Here is an 11,804-nt window from a genome sequence, read left to right on the forward strand (position 1 = left end):
AGCCAAACGCATTGAAAATCACTCAGCGCGACCGGCTTTGACAGCATGTCTGGATGTGATCTTTTTATTAGTTCCACAAGAGCAGGGCTCGACTGGGACAAAAAATTGGCCCTGGCATTTTTGGCCCAGACGGCTCAGCGGGGGGGCGCGAGGGAGGGCAGGGGGGGGGTCGTCTGTGGAACAAATGAACAAATGAGATGGAATATAAAGGCTTTGGTGGGTGATGCAAGAGAAATGTTCAAGCAGCCAGTCCCTACATGCTGGACTATTCTATCCACTTACCTCATTAAGTATAAAATAAATAAGCCTACGTTTGTGGTACACCTCGCCGGCAGCCATGAGCCATGAGCCTGAACGCCCCAAACTCAAATGATGCAAAACTCAAACAATGCAGAAAGAAAGATTATTTTAAAGTCAATCAAGAGTTGTCTGTCAGACCTGAGGGGCAGGATTTTAAATGGGCCCCAGTCCTAAATATCAACATGGTACAGAGACATGGTATCAACTAATTATATAAACTTTTCCTATATACTGTATGTAAAGGCAGTGTTTGAGTGTATAGTGGTCATCGCAAGTGTTCTTGCAAATATTACTTATTAGGCATATTTCTCAAAAGGAAATTCTACTACGAACACAACATAAAAATGTATGGTGGAAATATCCTCAATACAACTAGAAACGTTCTAAATTGTCACCTTCATTAATTTAGGCAAGGCTAGTTTGTTTGTATTGTACATTTCATGCAGAAAGGAATTCAAAGTGTTTTATATGAGACATAAGATGCATTACATCAAAACAAAGTACATTAAATAAATGCTACAAAAAGAGAGACGACAGTTAAAAAGACAGAAATGGGTTAGAATTGCCAAAGTGCAATTCCAATCCGTGTTAACAAATGCTCATGAAAAGTGTCACTCTCACGATTTACTGACCTCTTCAACTTTAGATCGGAGTCCACAAGTGTACACCAACATTTAGGGCTTTAGGGAGAAAGGAGAAAAAAAGCGAGAGAAAGGTGATCTGTTTTGCTTGAACTTGAACTCTGCTTCTCCCCTTCACTCACATTGCAGCACGAAACAGTCCAAAAAACAGCCACTGTATTGATGTTATATATTTTCTCCTGGAGCTCAACTTGCGGTTGGCCCTATTTTAATAGGCAATTAACTGCTGTCCGATGATGATGATGATGATACCAGCAAATTCCCCACTCAAGACTTGAAGGTTTCTCAAGGTGAAAAGATTTTATTTGTTTTTTTTTTTGCCGTTTCTTTTTTAGAACCGAAGTCATTCACATTACGGAGAGGCCTAATCTGTCACTGGATTTCAGGACAAGTGGAGGAAATGGGGTATTTTAATTTTGTCAATAAGGGAAGGAAATATATTATTTTACATAATTACATCATAATGTATATTTATTATGTTATTTTATAGAATATATAATTATTATATATAATACTATTACATATGTAGACCTTTTTAACTGCGCAATAATAATGATAATTCCATTAAAACCAAGTTTAAGCACTTGGTTGAATTGACGTTCACACTCAAGCCGGCAACGAGCTTCCTGCAGGTTGTGATAACCAACACTAATAACGTCACTTTACCTTCTGTAATTTACAGCATCGTTTGGGGGCCTATTTTGTCCATTTTGTAACCCGTTGATACAGCTCTCTGAGGTCCCCAAAACAAGTTTTTTTTTGCTGGAAAAAACAACCCCCCAAAAAACCCCCACTCAGATTATGCATTCTAGCCATTGTGACATGCCCCTTCCTGTGCGTGCAGCTTTAACCGTGAGTGAGCAGCCACTTTTTTTTTTGTTTGTTTTGTTTTGTTTTGTTTCATTGTAAACGTCAGAAAACAAAATAAAAAATTGATACATCGACAATAAATTAAAAAAAAAAAACTCACTATTTTTTTTTATTGTTTATGTCCCGAGAAGCGCACAGCGGATCGGTTGGAGCAGATCGCCACATAAAAAAGTATTTTTTTTAAAAACCAGCGGAAACGGAGCGTTCAGAGCGTTTTGTTCACCGCGGTTGCTTTGTCGCGGGTTCACCTCATTCTTCCGACACTTTGGCCACGTCTAACACGCACATCCCGCAGGCGCGACATTATATACACGACGGGAAATAAGCGGAGGCACAATAGGGACCCTTGAAATGTCGAGATAAATAGTAAACAAGTACAATATCGACCAATAAGTACTCGTGCTGCGTTCCATCGAGTTCGGCCCTCGGAAATATCAGACCATTTCAGCCATTTAAGATCGGAATTCCCAATAGGAGAATCTGCTAAATCGACATTAAGCTCCGAGGGCCCAGTCTCTGTGGGGAGCGTCATTCCGAGCTCGAAAGGGGGAAGCTCGCCGCGAGGGAACTGCGGCGCGACGGCGGCGCTTGACGAGGGTGGGGGGGGGGCCGGGCCGGTCGCCCGCACCCACACCCACACCCACACCCACACCCACAATCCACAGCGCGACAGCCACGTAAAACGTAGGCTCCTGCGCTGACGCTAGCGTCGGCATAGCGCGCTAGCTCCCGCCGAGAGCACAGCCGCCGGACGCCGGGCTCCCTGTTGGATAACGTAGAATGCCGCTCCAAAAGTAGGTTCGGCGGGCGCCTCGGGTCTGCTCAGACGCCCGTGGGCGCTTCGGGTTCGCGCGTTGCCGTCGTTAGGTCGCTCAACGTACACGCTATCCTGTTAGCCGGCTAATCCCAGCGGCAGGTAGCTGGCTCGCTTCGCTGCTAATACGGGCGTTGAACGTCGCCTTCTAGTGAACCCTGGACTGGCGCGAGTAAATGTGTGCAATGATGTTGTTATAGAGATGGTAAATGAGCACGAAGATACACAGGATTTTTAAAATGTATTTTTTTGTTAAAAAAAAATGCTAAGTAAGATGAGTACTTTTAACGGTAATTATAAAATATATATTTATTTTTCCCTGTGTAGGTGTATAGCTTTCATGTTGCTCTAGGAATGCTGCGTTAGGTCACGGTGTGGGCGCGATCGTTCGATGGCTGGAGCTCTCCGTGGTCCTGATGGTAGACAGATAAGAGAGACAGGTAGACGGGACAGTGGCGGACGTTTTGTTGTTACCCCCCCAGTGCTTGAAATGCATTTGATCCGCAAGTACTCACCACCGTCGCACGTTGGCCCACTTGCATTGGTTATGCTAATGCGATGCAATGCTGTCCATCCCCAGTTATTAAGCCAACCATTGATCATGTGGCCTGTTTGTCTTCGTGTCGCTTAATTATACTAAAACAAATCCACTTCCTGTGCTTTGTCTGCAGGGCCCTGGACTAAAATACCGAAAAAAAAAAGAAAAATAAAGCTGTAAGATGTCCATGGTGCTTTTTGCATCAGTGGTGAGGGTCGGGGACGGTCTGCCCCTCTCTGCGTCCACTGACTATGAGCAGGACAAGGGACTCCAGGAGACCAGGAGGCACCTCAAGGGCCTTTCCAGGAAGCTCGGCCAGTTCCCAGATCGCTGCACCGTGAGGATTGGCCAGTACAATGTCAAGTAAGTTATGCTGCAGATTTGGGCATCGGGCGTGGCAGAGACACTTGTGCAATGTCTACACATCTGCCCTCAAAGCCGTCGAGATCAGTAATACAGTGATAATCAGTGGAATGGTGATCTATTAAATCATAGGAATTTCTTACTCATGAATCTTAATCTATCTGTGTGGTATTATGACTAAGGGAAATTCTCAACTGCGTGTTTTGTTTTGTGTTTTATAAAATATATCGGAATTGATTCTGTCAGTCACCCAATCATTTTATTGTGATGAATTACCTTTTTCCAGAGGATAAGCGGTGTTGTACAGCACTTTGAGTTGCATTTATTGTTGGAAAGGTGCTATGTAAATAGATTTTTACTTACTTACTTACTTACTTACTTACTTACTTACTAGGAATGCAACTGTCATAAAGGGGAGTAGTTAGTCAAATTCAAGGAGTGTAGTTCACTGAAATGACTTCAGGTGTATCAGCCCATAGCCTCATCTTCCTTATATTTGATTGAACAGTGTGCTATTGCTCATTATATTCATACCTAATGTCTTTTTAATATGAAGGGTTTTGGCAGCATGGGAGGGGATTGGAAGAAATGATTTGAAATCTCCTCGAGCGTCAGTGTTGACAACACTGATGCTCCTTGGTTCCTTGGATCTTGCCACCTTCTTACATTAAGCCTTAGTCTTTTTTTGGAACCATCTGCAGTGTCACATTTCTTCCACATGTCGTTATTTCACATATAAATAATGCTATGACAGATAATGGTCCTCTGTGCGGGAGCTAACTGCTCCCATAAGATCATGAAACACATTTTTATGACCTGTCTTTTCTTATAGTACTACATATTGAGAGCCCAGGTTACATTGGTGTGTTATGCTTTTGTGCAATGTGTTTTATGAATCTATTTTTGACAACCTCATAAAAAGGAAGGCCTTGTGCCCTTGCAGTGATTCTCGGGGGAGGGGGGTCACCAGACCTTAACCACTGGTTAAGGAGATCATTTCTCCTCAATTTTTCCGAAGGCAGCAGAGCTCATCTTAAAAGACCAAAAGGAGAGAAACACAGAGTTTGTTGACAATGAGCAAAGTGATCCTTGGGCTGGTCTGCTTTGATATGAGCTCCTTTAATCTCGCCATTAGCTTCTGAGGACAAGATAGTCAAAATGACTTTCATTTACCGGGTAATGTAATGGAAGAAATAATGAATAATTTTGGGGAAACACCCCACCTGCAATATATTTAGACGTTGAGGGGCTCTCTAGGCTTGGATAAACGTGGTACATAAAATATGTACTGTCAGTCGGGTAGCACGCACCTTTATCTTATCTTTCTCTCCCCGATATTGTACCAAATAGTTGTTTTATCACTTTGATTTGCAGTTTTAATTGACCGCTTGCGTTGTGCATCTGTTTATTTGATGGGATTGGTCGTTGGGGTGACAGTCAGCTCTCTCCTTAATGTTCTCCTAGATAGTGGGAGTCCTTAGAGATCTTTGGAACATTATGTGTCTACAGTCAGAGCAGCTGCACTTGCTTACTTACTTACTTACTTACTTGAGTTTGAGTGTTTGTGAAAGAAGGAGTGGGGGAAATAATTAAATTAGTTAAAATATACGTGTTTTCTGAGTGTGAAATTAGGTTTAATTAGCTGCTCAGAGGATGTAAATTACCTTCTCGGTGTTAATATGAAGAATGGTGTTTGTACTAGAAATGGAGCTTTTATCTGTGCATCACATTTCTCCTGTATTTAGTAGGGCTGAACGATTTGGAAAAATAATCCCATTGCGATAAAAAAAAAAAAAAAAGACCAATATTGCGATTTTTGTATGCGATTCTTTTTGTGCCTTATCTTCTGTTTTATTCAATAAACACAAGCAATAAATATTTCTATACTATGACCAACACAACATTGGATACAGTCAACATTATAACTCCTCGTTCTTGTAGGCCAGGCCTACGTGTCATGATGAAATGAGATGAAATGATGCATGAATTGAGATGAATAACATATCTTTATTTGACGATTGAATTGTAAAAATGAAAACCTTCAATCACAGTAGAATATGACTGATTGATTTAACTTCAAGCCGTGTAATTGTTCAAATCTGAAAATTAACATAAAAAAAAAAAAAAAAATGCTGTGTTTCTGTAGAAATGTGTTTTTTATAAAGAATATTGCACGCATACATCCTATGTGCAGAAAGTCAATGAGCTTTGTCCATGCATAAATATCTTAATAATATCTTTATAAAAAGCGTTATGTTCATGAAATTATAAACAGGTTAAAAAACAAATAAACAAACAGACGCAGTGTTCTGGAAGAGGCTCGATCTGTCTGGACTCTACAGGTGTTCCAGGCTCTGCCAGCAGCACACACCGCTCGCACCGCGGCCCGGGATGGAGCACCGGATCTCACTGGGGGGCAGCTCAGAGGTTCGGTTAAAACAATCGCTTAATTAGGCGTTTTTCTTTTTTTTTTCTTTTCCATTTTTTGGGGCCGCTTTCTGAAATCTCACAACAAAGGATAAAGAGCGGAGGAGCTAAATAAAAGGACCAAATTGTGCAATGATCCCGGAGAAAGGAGCTGTCCCATCCCCCCGTCTGCTCCCTGGGGGTAGAGGACGTGGCGGACACAGCCCGAAAGTTGGTCAAATTGTAATTTTTAAAAATTGTAATAGATATAATAGATTCAAACTTATGTGGTTTTTTTTTGTTTTTGTTTTTTTCAGAAGGAATATTCGAACATGATTTTTGGCCAATGTTGACAGCCCTATCGGTTAGATTGTGTAACATTAAAAAAACACTTTTTTTTAACTGCAGCCTTTGCAACTTGAAAATTGCGTTCTATTACAATCCGATGTCGGTCTGAATTAAATTAATCGTTCAGCCCTAGTATTTAGCACAATGTTCTTATTTTACTTGTTTTAGTTGTAGGATTAATGCAGTAAATGCATCTCTGTGCTGTCAGCTTCTCCAGCTCGCTGGGTGTCGGGTACCTGATGGTGTGCGCAGGGAATTACCCCAATGTGCTGGCCTTCTGCTTCCTGGATGAGCTGCAGAAGGAGTTCATCGTCACATACAACACCAAGCGCATCAACAGCGCCGTGAGGCCGTACTCTTTCATCGAGTTCGGTGAGCGTACAAAGCTTTCTACAGGATCACGCACATTCTTTAAGCCACTACAACAGTTTGTTTGCTTACAAGTGCGCCTAGCAGTGATTTCAAATTTCCATTCGACTTTTGTTTCCATGCACCACTGGCCAGATACTTTCATCCAGAAGACGAAGCAGCGCTACAACAGCCCCCGCTCGCTGTCCACCAAAATCAACCTGTCCGACATGCAAACGGAGATCAAGCTGCGGCCGCCCTACCAGCTCTCCCCCGAGGACCTGAACTCCGTCAACGGCTTCTCTCTGCACACGCCGTCCAAGTATAAAGGCATCGGTAGGGCTCCTCTTCTGTGTACAATCCACATGTTTTCATGCCTTGCGGAGCTACTGCGAAAGAAATAAAAGTACACTCGTATCGTAACAATCGCCCTCCTACAACTCCTTTGTTTCAACACACACGCATAGAATAAGAATGAGGGCAAAAGAAAGCGCAACGGACTGCTGCATTGTAGGTTACAACTAGTCAGTGGTGGAAGATGTACCCAGTAGGGCGGCCCCCTGAAAGTCCATGAGTCGAATCATCAGTCAAAAACCCGTCAGTCGACTGATATTCTTGAAGTTGAGCATTTTCTTTTTTTGTTTTTTGTCACTGTGCATTGCAATAACAAAATTAATCAGATATAATCTTACAAAATGCACAGGGATGACATTGCAATTACGAATTATAAATAAGGGAAATCAAATATATTTTTGTGTGAATCGTCCGTGTCTGGACCCGGATACAGTTCCTCCAAATAAAACAACTAAATACAGCGTGGGGATGGGGCATGGAGGAACCGGGCACGACATTTAGACTCGTTAAGATTATTTTCTGTGCATAACGCATAGAGAGGGGCTGATTGGGGAGAGAGTCACGGAAAAAGTGTCACCATTACGCACAGTTTAGTTCCATACCTTTCCATAAGCATATGTTTCGTTCCATAAGGAGCCGTAAAATAATAAATAAAAAAAACTACATCCAAAATAAAAACGCACTGTTCTGGCACGCCAATCGCTGGCACCCCATCGCTGGCGCACGCATCGTATGTACCATTGAGGTGGAAGACAGGTGCACAAAATGCGGCCCAATCGCCCTCCCGCCAGCGAGTAGTTGAACAGCCGAATCCGATTAGACTGACAGAAATCGGAGTCAGGTACAGCCTTAATACTCAGACCTTTTACTGTGGTAAAAGTACAAATTCCCTGACATACGATGACTCTAATAAATGGAAGTACCACGTTGACATTTTTAGTAAAGTAAACGTATAAAAGTACTTGGTCTTAGATTAAATTAAAGTATTCAAACTAAAAGTACTTGTCATGTACATGTCATGTCATCACAGTGCCATGATATACTGGAGAATAATACGGCATAAAGTACTATTGTACCTTTTTTTTTTCATGTGCTCATGCATACCTGATTACATTTCTTGATATTTTTGTAATATTTAATTTATTTTTAACCTTAATGTGGTATATTTGCTTTAAAATGTAGTGGAGTGGAAGTCAAAGATCTCTGACACTGAATATAATAAGTTAAGTACTTATACCACCGCTGCAACTGGTGTTACCTAGTGAAACGGGCTCGGAAGAGATTTGTCTGCTTCATCCCACGCTCTGAGGTTCCAGGTCTTCCATGTTTCCGTCCCATATCTTATTAACCACTGGGTCACGAAAGAGTGTTGGTGCGTGCGCACACCAAAGGTTCAAGGTTGACTTGAATATCTTTCCCAATGCCTTACATGCATGTTAACAAGCCATGAAGCCGACATCTCTTCCTCTGTGCTACTAAACCATCTCGGTGTGGAGTCTTTGGACTCATTTGATTTTTAATACAACAACGCAAGCTGCTCCTTAGCAAAAATGAGCCTTACCCCTTTTTTTTATTTTTAATTATTTATTTTTATTGGAGGATTTCTAACATGTCTTTAGTCATAGTATGTTGTTCATACATTGTGTTAGGGCTGTCCCCTGAAGTTGACAAGTCGAATCATCAGCCGGAAACCCGTTAGTCGACAGATTATTTAAGTCCAGCAGTCGGTTGTTTTTTTTTTTTGTTTGTTTTTTTCTTTCAACGTGCATTACAGTAAAACTTACAAAGCTTACAAAATGCAGAAATTACATTTCAATAGGGAATTGTAAAGAAATATATTTTTAGGTGTGATTTCTCCACCGCCGGATACAGGCGGTGGAGAACAGTGTGGGGCACATTGTAGACTTAAGATTATTTTCTGCACCTAATGCATGGAGAGGCGGTGAACGGGGGAGAGAGTCACATAGAAAGTGTCCTCATTGCGCATGGTCTAGATGCATACTGTTCCATACGCACTTGTTTCATTCCATAAAGAGACTTCAAATAAAATAACCTGCATCTAAAATAAAAACACACTGTTTCGGCACACCGATCACCGGCACACCATCGCTGGCCCGCACATCATCTGTACCATCGGAGAGGGACGGGTGCGAAAAATGCGCCACCCGCCGAATATTCCCATTCAGATACAGCCCTATATGGTGTCGATTTTGCAAGACCTGCGTGTTGCCTAGTTTGTTCTTGGATATTTTTTTTACTTTTATTGCGACTATGTCCTATCGGGTGACATTCTGTTTTTGCTGAGTCTGCTTGTATTTCCAGCTCCCACTCAGATGCTGGATCCGGTGACCTTGCCCGGCATCGTGTCCTGTGTGCTCAGTGTCCTCTGCGGGGGCCTCAACCTGCTGCGGGGGGTCCATGCTATAGAGAGCATCCTGCAGGTGAGACCAGTGACTTTGCTGCACTGAAACACACACTCTTTCCGCCAGCGAGTCTAATGCAGCTTCGTTCAAGTCTTTTATTGGATACGACACCATTGATTTGTGCTCAGGGTAAATGATGGCAAGTTGTCTTTGTTAAGTTAATCAGATTGCAGGGGGAAAAAAAGAAGAATTTAAGTGGTGTGGTAATTTAGAGCCATAAAGATAGACACCGCAAATGGAGGGTGCTCAGAACTAGGGCTCAATAATTTGGGAAAATAATTTAATTGTGATTTCTTTTATTTTTGATTTTTAGACCAATATTGCAATTTAGTATGCATTTTTTTTTTAAAGTTCTTTATCTTCGGTATTTTTCACTAAACACAAGCAATAAATCGTTCTATAGTACGACCAACACAACATTGGATACAGTCAACATATAAACTGCTCGTATGATGAAATGAGATGAATTGATGCATGAATTGAAATGAATAACATATCTTTATTTAACTATTGAATTGTAAAAAGAAAACCCTTAGATCACGGTAGAACATTGACTGATTGATTTAACGTCAAGCCTTGTAATAAAAATGTTCGATAAAAATGTTGCGCGCATACGTCCACATACATCCGCTGCAAGTCAATGAGCTTTGCCCGCGCGCCACTAACGCTCTATTTATTTTGTAGCTTTATGCTCATTCAATTAAAAACAGTTTAAAAAAACAAACGGACACAGTGTTCTGGAAGAGGCTTGATCTGCGCACCGTAGGCCTCACCGGGGGGCAGCGCGGAGGTTCGGTTAAAACAATCTCTATAGCCAGGGGTGGTAAAAGAGTCACGGAAAAAGTGTCCCCGTTACGCCCGGTTTCGTTCCATATGCACTTGTTTTTGTTCCATAAAGAGACGTACAATAAAAACACACTGTTCTGTCGCGCTGATCGCTGGCACCCCATCGCTGGCGTGCTCATGTTTGCCCCCCCCCCCTTTTTTATCACAGCCTTTGCGATTTGAAAATTGAGTTACTAATTATTACTATACTAAATTGTGATGTCGGATTGAATTGGATTAATTGTTCAGCCCTATCCTGAACTCCGCATTGCCCCTGTCGTATCACTTATGTTAGGCCACGTGGAGATATGGCTCGTTGGAACTGAATAATAACCCAATTTTTTCTCGCTCTCCCTAGAACGACGACGAAGACTTTAATTACGTAATTGCCTTCTTCCTGGGCACAGCGGCCTGTCTCTACCAAGTAAGTGATGGTCACTCCGTCAGCCCCTGACAGGCTGTTCCCGCTGCAGACGAGCGGGCCTGTTCTTTGCCGCTCAGCAACCTGTCAGAGAGAGCTCAATACTTTCCACTCAAATTCCCTCTCTCCTTTCTTTCCCCTCAAACATTTTCATTCACAACTCTTTTGTGCAGTTTGTTATGCCGTAAAAGGATGGTGCTTCTGGAGATGACAAATTGATAGTCTCAAACCGTTATCAGGCTCGAGTCCTTGACAGATCAAATTTTACTTTGCTGTCTGGGGCAAATTATTGGTGACATTATGTCGGTGTCAGTCACACAGTGTGCGCGGCTTCTTAACCGTGCTCTCTCCCGTCTCTTCCCAGTGTTACCTATTTGCCTACTTCTCCATCTGGAGGAACAGCAAGTCCTTCCTGGCGTTCGCCCTCATCTGCCTGTCCAACATGTATCTGTACGAACTGAGGAACGTGTGGCAGATCCTCTTCCACGTGACGGTGGGGGCCTTCATGACGTTGCAGATCAGACTCAGACAGCCGCTGGGCAAAGCCCCGGACTACAACGTCTGACGAACGACCAAAGATTGTGTGTGTGTGTGTGTGTGTGTGTGTGTGTGTGTGTGTGTGTGTGTGTGTGTGTGTGTGTGTGTGTGTGTGTGTGTGTGTGTGTGTGTGTGTGTGTGTGTGTGTGTGTGTGTGTGTGTGTGTGTATATATATATCTATATATATATATATATATCTTTTTTTTTTTTTTTTTTTTTTTTAAGAGAACCCTCTTGTACAGTGATTGCAGTGTGGACTTCAGTCGGCCAGCATGGGACTACACTTCTAATGGAATCAGGTTATAATGGAAACCCCAATAAGACTCTAAACCCTGCAAACCACGTAACAGGAACAGCAGCAAGGAACCAGTCCGGCACTCGGCTGTTATTCTGCTCAGCCACCAAACGCAGGATTAGTCTCCGTGCAGACTGCTGCCTGTCACATCCTCAGCCGACACACGGACGTTTAATTTCTCTCGGCGCTGTCAGAGGGTCAGTCTCTGCTTGGAACTATGCAACGCTGCCTCGTGTGTTTTGCCCCTTTCCTCAACACGAGCAACTCATCGTTACTCGCTTATAATGTTGGAAGTTTATTCCGCTATTTATTTGATTGTG

General features: G+C 42.5%; 1 protein-coding gene across 2 annotated transcripts; it reads left to right on the forward strand.

The window, feature by feature from the left end:
• Positions 1–2,487: 2,487 nt before the first annotated feature.
• sec22a (SEC22 homolog A, vesicle trafficking protein) lies at positions 2,488–11,235 on the forward strand. Of its 2 annotated transcripts, none has more exons than XM_080019660.1 (7): positions 2,488–2,605; positions 3,297–3,526; positions 6,489–6,652; positions 6,785–6,964; positions 9,305–9,423; positions 10,589–10,654; positions 11,016–11,235. In XM_080019660.1, the coding sequence occupies exons 2-7, from the start codon at positions 3,345–3,347 to the stop codon at positions 11,214–11,216; spliced, it is 912 nt and encodes a 303-aa protein (XP_079875786.1). In that variant the 5' UTR covers positions 2,488–2,605; positions 3,297–3,344; the 3' UTR covers positions 11,217–11,235. The 2 variants fall into 2 exon arrangements, with proteins under 2 accessions (XP_079875786.1, XP_079875787.1); XM_080019661.1 differs by lacking the exon at positions 2,488–2,605 and adding an exon at positions 5,869–5,953 and having other exon boundaries at positions 3,411–3,526.
• The last annotated feature ends 569 nt before the right edge of the window (positions 11,236–11,804 follow it).

This window comes from Zeus faber (genome assembly GCF_960531495.2).
Source record: "Zeus faber genome assembly, chromosome: 18".
Taxonomy (NCBI): domain Eukaryota; kingdom Metazoa; phylum Chordata; class Actinopteri; order Zeiformes; family Zeidae; genus Zeus; species Zeus faber.